Below are 14508 nucleotides of genomic sequence, written 5' to 3'. Positions count from 1 at the left end.
TGTCTCTGGTGAATCCTCCCACTTCCCCTGCACCTCTGGCTTGTACCCCAGTTCTATATCAATAAATAAAATCTTAAAAAAAACAAAACAAAACACAGGACCATGTTTATCCCAAAACAAAACAGAAAAGAGAAACCCATGCATTTGCTTAAAACAAATTTTAAACAAAAAACTCCCAATTTGAAGAAAATTTATATTTATAAATAGGGTCTATTTTACTTTACCTGAGATTGATCTTGACAAGGTGGGGTAAGCTGAGACACGTCTGGGGTTGGAACTGACAGAACATTGTTTGGATAATCCAAGAGATAAGAAACAACATTAGTATGGCCACCTTTTGCAGCTTCGATGAGCATTGTTGAGCCATCCTGAGAAAAATAACACAAGTAGTTATTTTTAAAGTCCTTTTTATGAATTTTACATACACATTTAGTTTTTAGAAACTTGTATAAAATCAAAACACATTTAAATAATAGTGAGTTTTGGTCCTAAGACAAACATTTTTAAATGAAGTATACATATTTATTTAATACCTATTTATGTAGCATACCTTGAGTCGATGAGTAGGGTCAGCCCCATGAGCCAAAAGCAACTCAACAACTGCCAAGTGACCTCCTGCGCATGCCAGCGATACTACTGTATGATCATTATTGGCTGTAGCCCTATTCACATTGGCACCTTCAAAGAAAAATAGAGTAATCTTAACAAAAGTTGGTATCACATCAATTCATGAACAGTATCATGTGCAGTATAACATAGATATAAAATAGCGCACAAATCAGTGTGTAGTTTGAAAATTTTTCACAAAGTGAATACACCTGTGTAACCAGCACCCAGATCAAGAAACAGAACATTATCCGCATACCAGAAGTCCCACCTGGTGACCCCTTTCAGTCACTGCCCACCCCTCCAAAGGTAACTACTATCCTGCCTTCCAAACTGGTTTTAGTTTTTGAACTTTATATGAATGAAATCATACAGTGTACTCTTTTGTGTCTGGCTTCTTTCGCTCAATATAATATTTGTGAGATTCATCCACACTGTTGCGCGTAGTTGTTGTTCGTTCATTCAATATCACTTTTAAAATGGGAAATCTAGAAGACTAAGATTAATAAATATATACAGTTAAATTGAGCATCACATAATACCAATGTGTAACTCTCAAAAATGTTTCAAAGACATTTATTTTTCTACTTCTAGGAATGAGCCATGATAACCAGGATTCAAAGAAGAGAAAGCAGATTTTTTAAACAATACTTTTAAGAATCAGAGGACCTGGATATGGACAAAAGATGTAAGATGATCCAAATGTTGTCTGAAAGACTATTTAGTAAATTATTCACTTGCTTTGTACAATGTGATCTGAAGGAAGTCATAATGCAAAATACTGTCTTGGCCCCTAATAAAATACTATCCTGCCTTCCAGACTGGTTTTAGTTTTTGAACTTTATATGAATGACTCCTGGAAGAAAGAACTGGTTTTTGTTCATCTACCTCTTATATTCCCAAAAGGTCTCAACCAGATATTTAAGACTAGAGCAATAGTGAGTCTTCTTTCTTCCTTAACTACAGACTTTTTATATGAATAAACCTCTGGGTAAAAGCACTATTATTAACTCAGCTTTCAGAAATATCCAGTTGAAACCTAATCCAAATTTGCAAAAAAGGATCTTTTGGGAGAAGAAAGGCACATCAATTAACATCATTCCATTAGCGACATAAGATTGTTTTTAAAGTTAATTATAAATTTAAATGGTGAGGTTGTAATTTAGGATTTAGATCCTAGAAGAGCAGTTAGAATAGAGTGGAAGATCTATATCAATCCTATTCCTAACAAGTCTTATTTATTTATTTTAAAACATATTTATTTATTCATACAGAACTGGGGTACAGGCCAGAGATGCGGAGGGTGAGAGGATTCACCAGAGACAAAGTGGGGTGCAGAACAGGCATATCAACAAAGTACACTGCTGAGGGAAACAGAGGGCGGGTCAGGAGAGGTCTGCCACGCCATGTGGATCTCCTCGGGGCTGGCTGCAGGCGGGAATGAGGAAGTGGCTTAAGCTTCTTAGTGCTGTGCTTTAACCCGCTGCGCCACCAGGGAGGGCCCGTCTAATTTATTTTTAAAGCTTTATTATTTTATTTTATTTATGCAACACAAGAAATGGGGTGTAGGCTAGAGGTGCAGCAGGTGAGAGGATTCACCAGGGACAAGAGTAGAGAGCAGAACTGGTGGATCAACTGAAATACACTGCTGAAGGTGAGCAGCAGTAAGACAGGAGAGGTCTGCTGCACCATGTGGATCAGCTCCTTGGCAGGGGATCTAAGTCATGTTGCAGTGACTGTGCTACCAGTGAGACCCTAACAAGTCTAATTATACTGCTTAGTAGTATAGTTATTTGATACTAGATAACATTCTGCATGGATGATGTAAATAGGTTTGACAGGCTGTTGTAACATTTTATAAAGATAGCAAAAATGTGGAATGAAGAAAATAATCTTATTCAATTAAACAAAACAAATATATATTAAATCTTATACTGTGTTCTAAGTGGCACAAAACATCAGAATACCTACCACTGGAACAAACAGACTATTTTAAGAAACATGACATCATTTGAATACTTTCCTTACATTTTACTAGCCTATCCTAACATTTTGTTTTGTTTTTAAATCAGAGGCCAGAATAGTTCACACAGAGTGAGGTTGACCCAAATAAAATTGCTGGTATTATCATTTTTGATGTATAAAATGACAATTTTATAAATTCAACTATGGGTTCAATAGCTTTTCACTTTTTCATAGTAAACAGTATTGACCTACCACCTCTTCATTAACTTGTCTAAATATATTCTAATAGAATTTCTAGAAGAATATGAAACAGGAATATAGTTGTATGCTCAATTAAATGAATCATACACAAAATGAGCATATTTTCCTGTACCCCAAATCCCCATGTCCAGAGAACAGCCTCATTAAGTGTTAAACAATGCTATTTAATAAATATAGACATTTTAAACTTGGCTTTTCCAACTTTTGAGAGCAACCACATACTACTTAGTTGGTGAAAACTTCAAAATAATTAAGAAAAATTCTAGTTAAGCACCTCATGGACTCTATACTTAGTAAATACAGCAACAGAAGAATAGAACACTATACTTACAATGTGGATAAAGTAGCTTTAACAGCAATTGCAACAGTTTAGGAACATTCAGAAATGTAGCCTCTTAGAAATGATAACTGGTATTTTTTTTTACCTTTGCTAATAAGAAACTGCACAGTACATAAATGACCAGCTCTTGCAGCTTTCATCAAAGGTGTTCTTCCACCTTCAGACTCATGTTCCTATCAAAAAAATAATAATAATAATAATCAGTGCCAATCATTAGCCATTTATTTTAAATATTTAATACTAATGACATAATAATGAAGATTTAATACTCATTGTAACCACTTATACTACCTACCTCAAACCCTATAAAATTCATGAATAATCTCAGTCCACAATAGATGGAACAAACTCAGTTTTTGCATATCAAACAGTAACCACTAAAAACAATACTTAGGGTTAGTTTGACTTCTGAAGAGAAATAATTGCAATTTTCTAATACTAATTTTAAAGATATTTTCCTCTTTATTCATCTGAACTATAAAAAAGGAAACTTAGTCTTGTTGGGTCATAAGGAGGATCTTGATCTTATATCAGAACCCAGTTAAAACTATCATAGGATAAAAACCAATTGCTGAAGGAAAAAAACACTAGTACTTCAGGGTAAACGGTTAAAGAAAAAGGAAAATATACCAGTGAGCAGGTATTTTGAGTAGAAATAAAATGAATAAAGACAAAAACAAACAGTTTTGTAATAGCATAAAGATTGTTTTTTCAAGGAAGTTTGCCAGCAAGAGAAATAAATGATAAAACAGCTTCCAATCATCCTCACACCAAATGCCAGTAAAAAGAGCCTGCTTGTGTAAGTACTACTGTCCACTGTGAGAATTACAAATTCTTATATATTCATCTAAGTATTAAAATGTAGCAGATTCATGGTTCTATGAAAAGTTCTTTCACCTAATCCCTCTTTCTCTTTGAATGCAAACATAAATTTCTGTGTTATGGCTTACTTTTGCTACCAAGAAAAACTTGATTAAGAACAGTGATTCACCTCTATTCTAATAGACTCAGAGACTCCTTCAGCTACCAGTGTGCTAAGTCAACACAAAACAATTTAGTCTATTTACAACATAACTATATCTAATCTAAGATAGGCAAATTAACAATGGCAAACAAGAGTAGGATTGTCAACCTAATGAAAACTTTTAAATGAACTGCAGTAACAAGAATTCCATTCTAAAAGACATTTTTTTACAGTGCAGAAACTCTAAACCTATAAAAATTAATCTTTGAGGTTTTAATTGTTACTCAGACTAGAAAATAATCACGACTAATTCTTAAGGTATGGAAAAATGAATAATTATAGATAGTGCCAATGATTTAGCTTTAGAATGAATTTTGAACTTACAATGAAAAGTTGTTAAACTAACATTCTGGCAATTTACATCAAACACATTTGGAATATACACCATGAAAACTTTATTCACAAAGACCTAAAAAGTTATTTATCCAGTTTTTCCATCTAATTTGTTTCTGATTTATTATAATCAATTACATACTGAAAATAAATTATTCTGTATAACAACTTGTTATTCCCTCTCCTAGCTCTGGACCCTTTTTGTTGAAGTAGTTATCTCTTCCCATTTACACTCCTCTAGTGATCCCTTTTTAAACTTCACATCTAAAGTCATTTCCTCAAGGAAGACCTTCCTCAACTTCCTGACTATTCTTCCTAGTATTTACTTAATATTTCTACGAACCACTCCATTTAAGTCCCAATCATATATTGGTTTGTGTAGCTATTTGGTTAACATGTCTCCCTACTTTAAAAGAACAACTGTGTCCATTTTTGCATACCATTATGTATCTATTATTTAAAATAATGAAATTCTTGAATTCTGTTTACCAAGGAAGAACCTAAGCATAACTGACCTCTTAAATCTTTCCTCTCAGAGTACTGAGGTTTGAAGTTTTAATTTTCTACTAGGTAAATAAAAGAAAGAAAAGTTAATTTAACAAGAAATTAAGACTAGTCGCTAAACTTAGAGTAAGATATTCATTATCTGCATTTGATAACATATCATTACTAGAACATGGTAGATAATACTAATGTCCCTTTCTCTGTCTTTTCCTTTTAAAAATTTCTTATTTCTTAAAACTGGTGGTGACACCATCAACATAACCAAACTCCCACGAGTAATGGCAAAGGCAAAATATTTTTGAAAGCTCTACTTTAGAATAAACTTTTAAAGTAGCTAATTTTGTATACTTAAAAATATAGCTGTTACAAGAAATCAAAATATCGAGTCCCAAGACCTTCACCCCCAGTCCAATTTCAAAATCCAAGATAGTAGTAAAATTTTTTAAATGAAAGGCATGGAAAGCTACCTAACTTATTTTCTTCCCTTGTAAATCTGTTCCAATGGTTTATTTTAGAAAACGGTTTATAAAACAACGCCACAACTTCATAAAGTATATATATGCACTACTTCATGTCATAAAACAATGCACATCTACAACACATTTATCTTGTCTCTTAGTATCTGACCCCTAACTCCTTTTAGAATAAGTATCAAATTTGATAAACTAATTTATTTATATAGGTTGGGTTTATTAATACAACCAACATTTGTTCAAGATCAACAAACTATTAGAACATAAATTATGAATTTTTCCCTTAATAAAAGTAGAAAATTATTTTCTAAGGTTTTTCTTAGTGTATAGTTTAAAACTTCTACTGTTTTAAACAGGGGATAATTAAATAAAATAGGATCTATTCCTTGAACGTTTGGTAAAATTCACCTATAAATCACCTGGGTCTCTTCATTGGATCAGTGATTTTTAATAACTTAATTTTTATGTGGATTCTGCATTATTGAAGTTTCCTATTGAGTCAGTTCTGATAATTTATGTACTTAAAGGGAAATTAAGTATTCACTTTAAGTGTTCAAATTGATTGGTTATATAATTGCCAGAGACAAATTTTAAAGATCTACTGTACTAAACAATTATGTCCTTTAAATTCCTAGAATTTACCTGTGCCTTTTTTCCTTTTTTAAGGCTGGCGTATCTTACTTATTTCAATACTTCTTTTAAAAACTAAGCTTTTTAATTTTGCCTTATATCCTTTTAAAGTCCTTATTTCTGGCTGTTCTCTCATGTTAACTTTTGATTTTATCTATATTGTTTCTTCATTGTGCTGTTCTTTTATGAGTCTTATTATTTTCACTGTAAATTTCATTTACTTTCACTTATGTCTATGTAAATTTTCCTTCTAAAGACTGCTTTAACTACATTCTTTCACCCAGGTTTGCTATGTAGTCTTTGTGATTTCTACCTTTTAATTTTTACTATGATTACTCCTGTACTCCATAATTATGTAAAAGCATCATCCTTCATTTTCTAGATATATGAATTTAAAAAAATATATCATTGGTTTGTACTTTTAAAGCAACAGAGATCAGAAAACAGTCCATGGTTAAGATGTAGTCTAACATGGACAATTTTAGACATGTTCCATGTATGGGGGAAAACTACAGCATATTTATTGGAAACAGTATGCTAAAAATGTTTCTAAAACCAAATTTGACTTTTTTATTCTTAATCACTGTTTTATCTTTTTGATGTATCAGAGAAAGGTGTGAAAAAAAAAAATCCAACCACTATAAATGTAGGTCTGTTTTTCTTGTAGTTTAGTAATTTTCCCTTCTATTGGAGGGCAGATTGTTATCAATTCGTTGCGTTAATTATTGTTGGAGGAACACATCTCTAAAAATGTTTTGGCTTAAAATTTCATTTTGTCTGATACTAATATTGCCTAAGGTATATCTGCTTCAGGTTTGTCTCCCAGAAACATTTGATGTTAAATGTAGTTGAAAAGTTTTTGTTCTTGAACAACTGAGTTCGTAGGTTTGTATTTATTCTGATTACTGATAAGTATTTCTAAAATTTCGAAAGTTATTCAGTACCTGATCCTCTTCTGAATAACACAAGGACTCAAGCTTGGCATTTTACCCTTCTATCACATTCTTCTGCATGCCTATTGCTGTCTAGGAGTTTAGTACTACTTTGGTGTTAAGCATAAAATTTCAGGCTTTAAAATACTTAAAGTTCATATCATTTTACCAATTTCTTTGCTTACCGTACCTTCTGGCATTCCACAACTTCCTCCAGGGTTCACTTTCCTCTTTATTGATGTACATATCTTATGTATTTGGTAAGGGTCTGATGTGGTAAGTTCTTTTATTCTTTGTAGATTTGAAAATATGCTTATTTTCCTTTTCTGTAATGGTAGCTTAATGTAGAATTCTATATATGATGTATTCTCTTGTTATTTTGAGGGTACTATATAACCCATTGTTTTCTGTGGGTATTACTGTTAATGAAAATCTACCTTTAAAAATTTAATTGTTGTTCCTTTGTATGTATTTTTTTGATACAGTAACTTTCAAGATATTATTCTTTATCCTTAAAATTCTGAAGTTTCATTTGTCCCACTTAGTGATTGTCTCTTCAGTCAAGGATTTGTTTCTGTCTGTAATTCTAAATAATTTTCCATTATCAAATCTTCAAACATTGCCCCTATTTTCTATTTCTATCCTAATCTCTCCTGCAGGTATTTCAAATGCTCTTCCTTTTTTTTCTCTCTTTGGGCTATACTATTATTTCCCTTTTTATCACCTGATTCACTTACTAGTTCTTTATTTAACTGTGTCCAATATACTGCTTGTCCTAGTTTATTTCTATAATTCCCCTCAAACTTTAAATTTATGTCCACCTGTTTTTAACTCATAATCAGTTTGTGTTTTGTTTCACATTGTTTATGGTTATGGGTCACAGTTTAAAAAGAGCAAGCATAAAAATTTCAGGATCAGTCTTTTAATTTCCTTGGGCCTGTATTCTCATATTTTGCTGCCTTTGTTTGCTTCTGTTATAACTATCACTCTTAATATAGATTTGTTCATGTGCTTTATAATTCTTTATTTGAAAAAGCTCATTTTGTAAAGAAGTTTCTTTTTCTTTCTTTCCATTTACAAACATCCCTTTATATCAGATGGTTTGAAAGATGTCTTCAGAGTTCATTTCAGAAGTAAATCTTTCATTGATAACTTCAGCTTCTGGTCCCATGAAGTTATTTCAGTGCACCTCACTAAATCAAAGAATGGGTATCCTCCAAGTTTTTAGCTACAGTTGTCTTTGCTTCTTTCTAAAAAGAAAAACTAGCTCTTCTTTCTAAAAAGAACAACTAGCTCTTTTCTAATTGCTACCCTGGGCAGGGGCTTAGGACCTTTATTCCTCTTGGCTTCCATGTAAATCATCAAGTTCCCAGTTCCTTGCTTTATTCAGGTAGACTAAGTCTATTGGCTGGCTCCATGTAAGATGTGTTTGGTTTCTATTCCTCTATGGGAAGTAGAAATGCCAGCCTCCACTACCCATTTATATTTTAGCTTTAACTTTTCCTTGGGCCTATGGGTTCAGTTATTGAGCCACACTCCATTTCTAGTTCACAGAGTTCTTTAATATTGTTTTGAGTATAGCTACTTATATTTAGTTTGTTTTCCCCCAAATTTTCTATGTCTATGTACTTGAAATGATAAGAGAGTGGAGAGGTTCAAAATATATTAGCACTTTACCTTCTTGACTAGAAGCCATTTATACTTACATTTAAACAACAATAAGATAGCTGAAAAGGTCTCATTCAATAAACAACCTAGATAGAACTTGGCCTTTTAAAAAACATAAAATGTATTAGGTGCTTTGTGTATTTCTGAGTTTCAGATAAAGGAAAATGGGTATGTTTTCTGTCTTTGAGTAGTAAAAAATTAAATATGTACAGACATTATTCCTTAATAAAAAGTTAACACTTTAAAAGTGGGAAATCATACTAAAAAGTTTATTAATCACTAACTTTTAAAAAATATTGGCAACTAAATAACTAGAGCGTAGAAGCTTTTTAAAAGTTAATCTGCAAAAAATACAATGCAAAGTTCTCGTTCAGATGAATTAACCACTATGAGAAAAGCAGTTCCCTCCCCCCCCCATTAGGCTGTAGATACAAAGTTAAATTTTAAACTGCTTATTTAAAATAAGCTTATTTCCTTTACAATCACAATTATGGACACCCAAAGCATACTATCTAAGGATAGTAACTACCTCACAGAGGTAGATCTTCAAGTTCCCCTGCCTAGGGGAAATGACCAGAATTACAGGAGAGGGGAGACTTTTAATCAATATATATGGTTGAGAATTCTGATTCTCTCTGGGTATGCTCTTCCAATCCACCACTGCATATTAATAATTACCTTGGTGACCTACTACTGATCAGATTCACATCCCTCAAGAGAAGTAAAATGAAAAAGATTTAAGAGACACTGTTCTAGGGCTTGTGGTTAGTTCAGTTTCTAAAAATCACAAGTGAAAACAGAAAAATCAAGCTTCTTCAGTTTGGATGGAGGAAAATGCCTGGTTAAAAAGACAAATTGAGGGCTCTCCCTGGTGGTGCAACGGGTCAAAGCACTGCATTATGAAGCTCTCCAAAGCCAGTGCACCATGAGTTCAATCCCAGGACAAGGAGCTGACCTCTCCTGACCTGCCCACTGCTCCCCTCAGCAGTGTATTTTAGTAGATCTGCCTGTTCTGTTCCCCACTTTTGTCTCTGGTGAATCCTCTCACCCACCACACCTCTGGCCTGTACCCCAGTTCTGTAAGCATAAACAAAGAAATCTTAAAAAAAAAACAAGTTGGAAAAAGAACAGAATTCAACAATGATGCAGAATAATCTATATGGACATTAGCGGTGTCTCAAAGTGTAGAATATGGAGGATATAAAGTCTTCTGGGATATCAGTTAAAATTGCAGACTCCCTATTTCAGAATTAGAACTTTTAAAATTGGGTCCTGAATCTAACTTTTAAAAAGTATTCCAAGTTTTGAGACTTGTTACTCAAGAAGCAGACTTATAACCACATTTTTGGTAACAAATGTGGGGAGAAAGACTATCTGAAATAATACTCAGCTTTACATTCTACACAGGAGTCTCAGATATAACACAAACTGAGTAAAAATTCACATATTTTGTAAAGTAAATGTACTTACTTTGTTCAAAACAATAAATATAACAACTTCTCACTCAACAAGTCAATGAATAGACTTGATACTGAAAAATTAATTAGGTGGCCTATGTTAATTGTGATCCAATTCAAATTTATTCCTAATTTAGATTAAGCATTATACATGAGTAAAACAAATTTCTTTGGATTCTAATAGATATTAAATTTGTTTGACTTAAAATAACAAGAACAAATCCCACACATTTTCCCAAAGAAAGTAATGCCTATTTGTGAACAGTATTCACCTCCTTAAAATCCAATTTTATAATAAGATAGAAGGAGACAGAAAAAAATTTAACCTTATAGAAATTAGGGCTTGAACAAAATAATATGTGTTTTACTAAACTACGTTTCTGTTTACCTGAGGATTATGTGAAAACAATCAAACACATCATTCTAAACCTGGGCATCAGATCTTGATGAACAACACTGAATGCCAGGCTTTTTCAGATGAGTTTTTCTCTCTGAACTAACTTTCCTACTAAGGGCGAATACAAAAATTGTATCAAAATAAGAAAATCCATTTTTTTTTTAAGAATACAATATAAAAAAATACTAAGGAAGCAAACTACTAGTAATGTAAATCTCTTTTTATTGTCACTTCATAAACTTTATCAACTGAAGAGGATTTCCTTTGTCACCCAGCAGGGCCTTGGAACTTCTTGGTTGGAATTCAGATATCCAGAGTTCTGTTTACCTACAACAGCTATTCTTTTTGTAGTAGCTTACAAGCATCAAAGGCCACCCTCACCTGATGCTTGGCCGGATCTATGCCCTCCAAAATAGTCTTCATGTCCTCCTGCTTGTCCTGTGAAAGGAAAAAGAAGAACTCACGGATCTTATTCCAAAAATGAAAATCACATTTGGCCATGAAGACCTTGTGACTGAGACTTTAGGTGCTGGGCTTAGTTAACTCAGGATCTTCAACTAAAAAGGTTCTCATCTGTAGAGACCATAACCTCACAAGTATGATTTTTTTTTAAAGTTATGATAATGTGGTTCTCTATCAATTATATTTTCAATATAAACTTTAACATATGCAGATAAAATTCTGCTGAATTACTCATACCTTTGTTTCCAATACAACTAAAGCCACAGAATCAAGGATGGTACGTTTTATCATCTAGCCAAGGAAAATAATTATAGCAAAAGACGTGGGAACATTAGAAGTTGGGAGATAAAAGGGAAATACTGTAAGATGATTAGCTCCCCTAGTAGACTCCCCACCTATCAACATAAATGTACTTAGTGTGCAAACTTTTCAACTGAACAGAAACCTTCGAAGAAGTGAAGAGACAAAATATCTGAATTTTCTCTAGATGTAGACTTTTGAAAAGTGAAAGTACTTTAAGGTGAGAGAAGGACACAGTTTAAGAAACAGTAGTAAGCTTTGCAGGCACTGAAGAGAGTCAACTATGTCTCCAAATCAAAGAAATGAAGCCTCCACAAGGCTTCATCTACCTCACTTCTATCTCCAAATTGGATAGTTTGCATACTCAGGGATACGTGTTCTTCTGAGAGGTTTGGTAGATGAGAACTACTAGATGATTTGAAGAAAGTGAAAGTTAAGATACAGTTTCTCTCTCTGCCTTACACCCATATGAGTCTGAACATATAGCTAGCCTAGTTCGAATATGAATGACAAATACAAAGCATTCAACACAAAATCTATTAAGAAGTTCTCATAAAAAGGAAATACTTTTTGTTTAATATCTCATTATAAATTCAAATAAAGAATATATGAAGTTTTAAAAATGCTGAACAAATAACGGCAAGATTTAAAAGTGAGGAGAATGGTCGGAACTAAGTTATAATGAAACCATGCAAATCTCACAGAAGCAGCAACAACATACTGAAAAAAAAAAGTGACCTGGAGGATAAGATTAAGAAAGAATGCAGAGGTAAAGGACAAAGACATTAAACACAAAGATAATACAAACAAGGGAGATCAAAGTATAAAGAGGTATTCAAGGGATATAACAAGAAAAACTGAAGCCTAAGAAGTAAAATCTAAAATCTTTAGTTAAAAAGTATGTGTTGTTTTCTAGGAAAAAACTCAGACTAGTAAATAGCAAGATATATTCAGATGAAATCTCAGGGCTTTAAGCATAATAAAAGGAAATTTATGATAGTCCAAGCAGAAAATAAAGTGACATATAACACAGAATATTCTAGCAGGATCTGGTGAAATTTACTACCAAAATAAACTAGAATAGGGGGCTTAGTTTGAGAACAAAATAAGTTATTCAATAATTTCATATTTGGTTACATTCTTTCAAAAATGTAACATACAACTGCCTCAAAAAATGCAATAGCAACTTTGAAATCTTTTCAGCAATGGGGACAGAAAATGCAAATAAAATATCCGTATCATCTAGCCAAAGCATGATATGAAAGCATAGTAAAGTAAATAATGGCTTTACCTTAGTAAACATACAGTTATACAATTGTGAAAAACAGGATAATAAAACAGTACGTAAATATTATAAAATCATGGCAATGTTAAAAAAAAAAGCCCTCATGACTCCTATGGTGGAGGATAAATCAATCTCTCTCTTCAATGGCGCCAATACATTGTCTGAATGTTTTTTTTTTAAAAATCAGTATGTTCTTCAAAGATATTAACATGTCCAAATTTGCATTTGTAAACAATACCTTGATATTCTTCCAGAAAGTAATCTTTTACTTGTGTTTTATATAGTTCATCAAAGCTCAGGGAACAATTAATGAATAGCTCTTAGGGCTTTATGGAACACAGGGAAAATTTCTGATAAACATGGGGACTGTATCAGAGATTAGAAAATTAAGCTATTCAAAACAGAAAGAAAAAGAAATTAATGCATATAAATAAGAATATGGTGAATCAGGAGATAAAACAGAAATAGAGACTAAATCAGCATTTGTGAACAATCTGGAGGCAATTATCAAAACTTCATATGTTGAGTTTCCAATAATTAATGATTTTCACTTCTATTAAATTTATCCTTATATAATAATGAAAGATGCAAAGATATGCAAGTATGCTTAATATTTAGTGCAGTACCATTTGTAATATTTAAAAACTGTAATAACTAATGTTTATTAATAAATGGTAATAAATCAATTAGAACATTGGGTACCTGTGAAAAAGAATGAGACAACTATAGGAACCAACACAGAAAAACATTAAGCTGAGGATAATAAGAAAAAATCTGTACATGTGGTAACACATCCACTCATATAAAGGAGGACATATAAAGGAGGACATAGTCCACATACATTGAACCTGTATGTGCTTGGGCATAGAGAAATGTTTATGAGGACACACAACATAATGCTTAAATTAAAAAAACAATGTATGGATGACTGGATTAAAAAGATGTGGTACATATATACAATGGAATATTATTCAGCAACCAAAAAAAAAAAAAAAGAAAGAAACACATGTATTTTGCAGCAACATGAATGGAACTGGAAAAGATCATACTTAGTGAAATAAGCCAGAAAGAAAAGGAAAAATACCAGATGGTTTCTCTCATAGCAGATATGATGGAACAAGCAAGAAAATGATAATGATGAACAGCTATATACCAGAGACGCTTTGTGGGGGTGGAGTGGGGAATGGGATCAAAAACAGTGGGGGGAGGGAAAGGCACTAGACTATGGTGATGGCACATGGGTGATTTGGTGATGGGAAACCCAAGGGGATTGCAACTGAGATGGACAAATGCACAAAATGATGTAAAAATAAACTATTATATACATATATATATAAAAAGATGTAAAAATCTTATGAAAAAGGACCTTATTCACATTTCTTTATCATCTAAGATTTAGTATAAATAACAAAACTGATGCTTAAATTTTTCTTTCTTTCAAGGGGTGTCCAAATCAAAACGATCTCAAAGGAAATAAACTCAAGGAATATGAATCACAACATTAATGTATCTATGTCCAAGTCACTTAGTTTCCAAGAGCTCAAATATTCTAGGAAAACGTCCCATAAAGTTTATTTAGTTGGAAAACACAGTCCAAGGAAAGCAGAGGTCAGAAAACTTTATGGTTAAAGATGAAAATTAGTGAGAGACCACTTTGACATAATCAAAGGGTTCAATTTCCTCACTGGTGAAAAGTGCTTTAATTTTTATTAAATTTTAATTTTATTAAAAATAATAACCCCCCGGGCCCTCCCTGGTGGCACAGTGGGTTAAAGCATAGCACTGAGAAGCTAAAGCCACTTGCGCATGAGTTCGATTCCCGCCTGCCCCGGAGGTGACCACATGGTGTGGCAGACCTCTCCTGACCCACC

The 14508-nt window shown here is 32.8% G+C and overlaps 1 protein-coding gene across 9 annotated transcripts in view; it reads right to left on the bottom strand.

Moving 5' to 3' along the window:
* The window catches only part of LOC101623890 (ankyrin repeat and KH domain-containing protein 1), a 130459-nt gene that overhangs the window by 47846 nt on the left and 68105 nt on the right, over positions 1–14508 (bottom strand). For 4 of the 9 annotated variants that reach the window (XM_012727829.1, XM_012727830.1, XM_012727833.1 and 1 more), the window contains exons 11-14: positions 10972–11028; positions 3258–3345; positions 551–678; positions 225–368 (exon numbers count right to left, since the gene is read on the bottom strand). In XM_012727829.1, coding sequence (XP_012583283.1) covers positions 225–368; positions 551–678; positions 3258–3345; positions 10972–11028 — 417 coding nt within the window. Of the gene's footprint in view, positions 1–224; positions 369–550; positions 679–3257; positions 3346–10954; positions 11029–14508 lie in introns of those variants that run through there. The other 5 variants (XM_012727831.1, XM_012727835.1, XM_004686800.1 and 2 more) reach the window with 2 other exon arrangements.

The sequence above is a fragment of the Condylura cristata genome, unplaced genomic scaffold (genome assembly GCF_000260355.1).
Source record: "Condylura cristata isolate star-nosed mole 26May11 unplaced genomic scaffold, ConCri1.0 scaffold00021, whole genome shotgun sequence".
NCBI lineage: Eukaryota > Metazoa > Chordata > Mammalia > Eulipotyphla > Talpidae > Condylura > Condylura cristata.
This window is presented reverse-complemented; position numbering and strand designations above follow the sequence as displayed.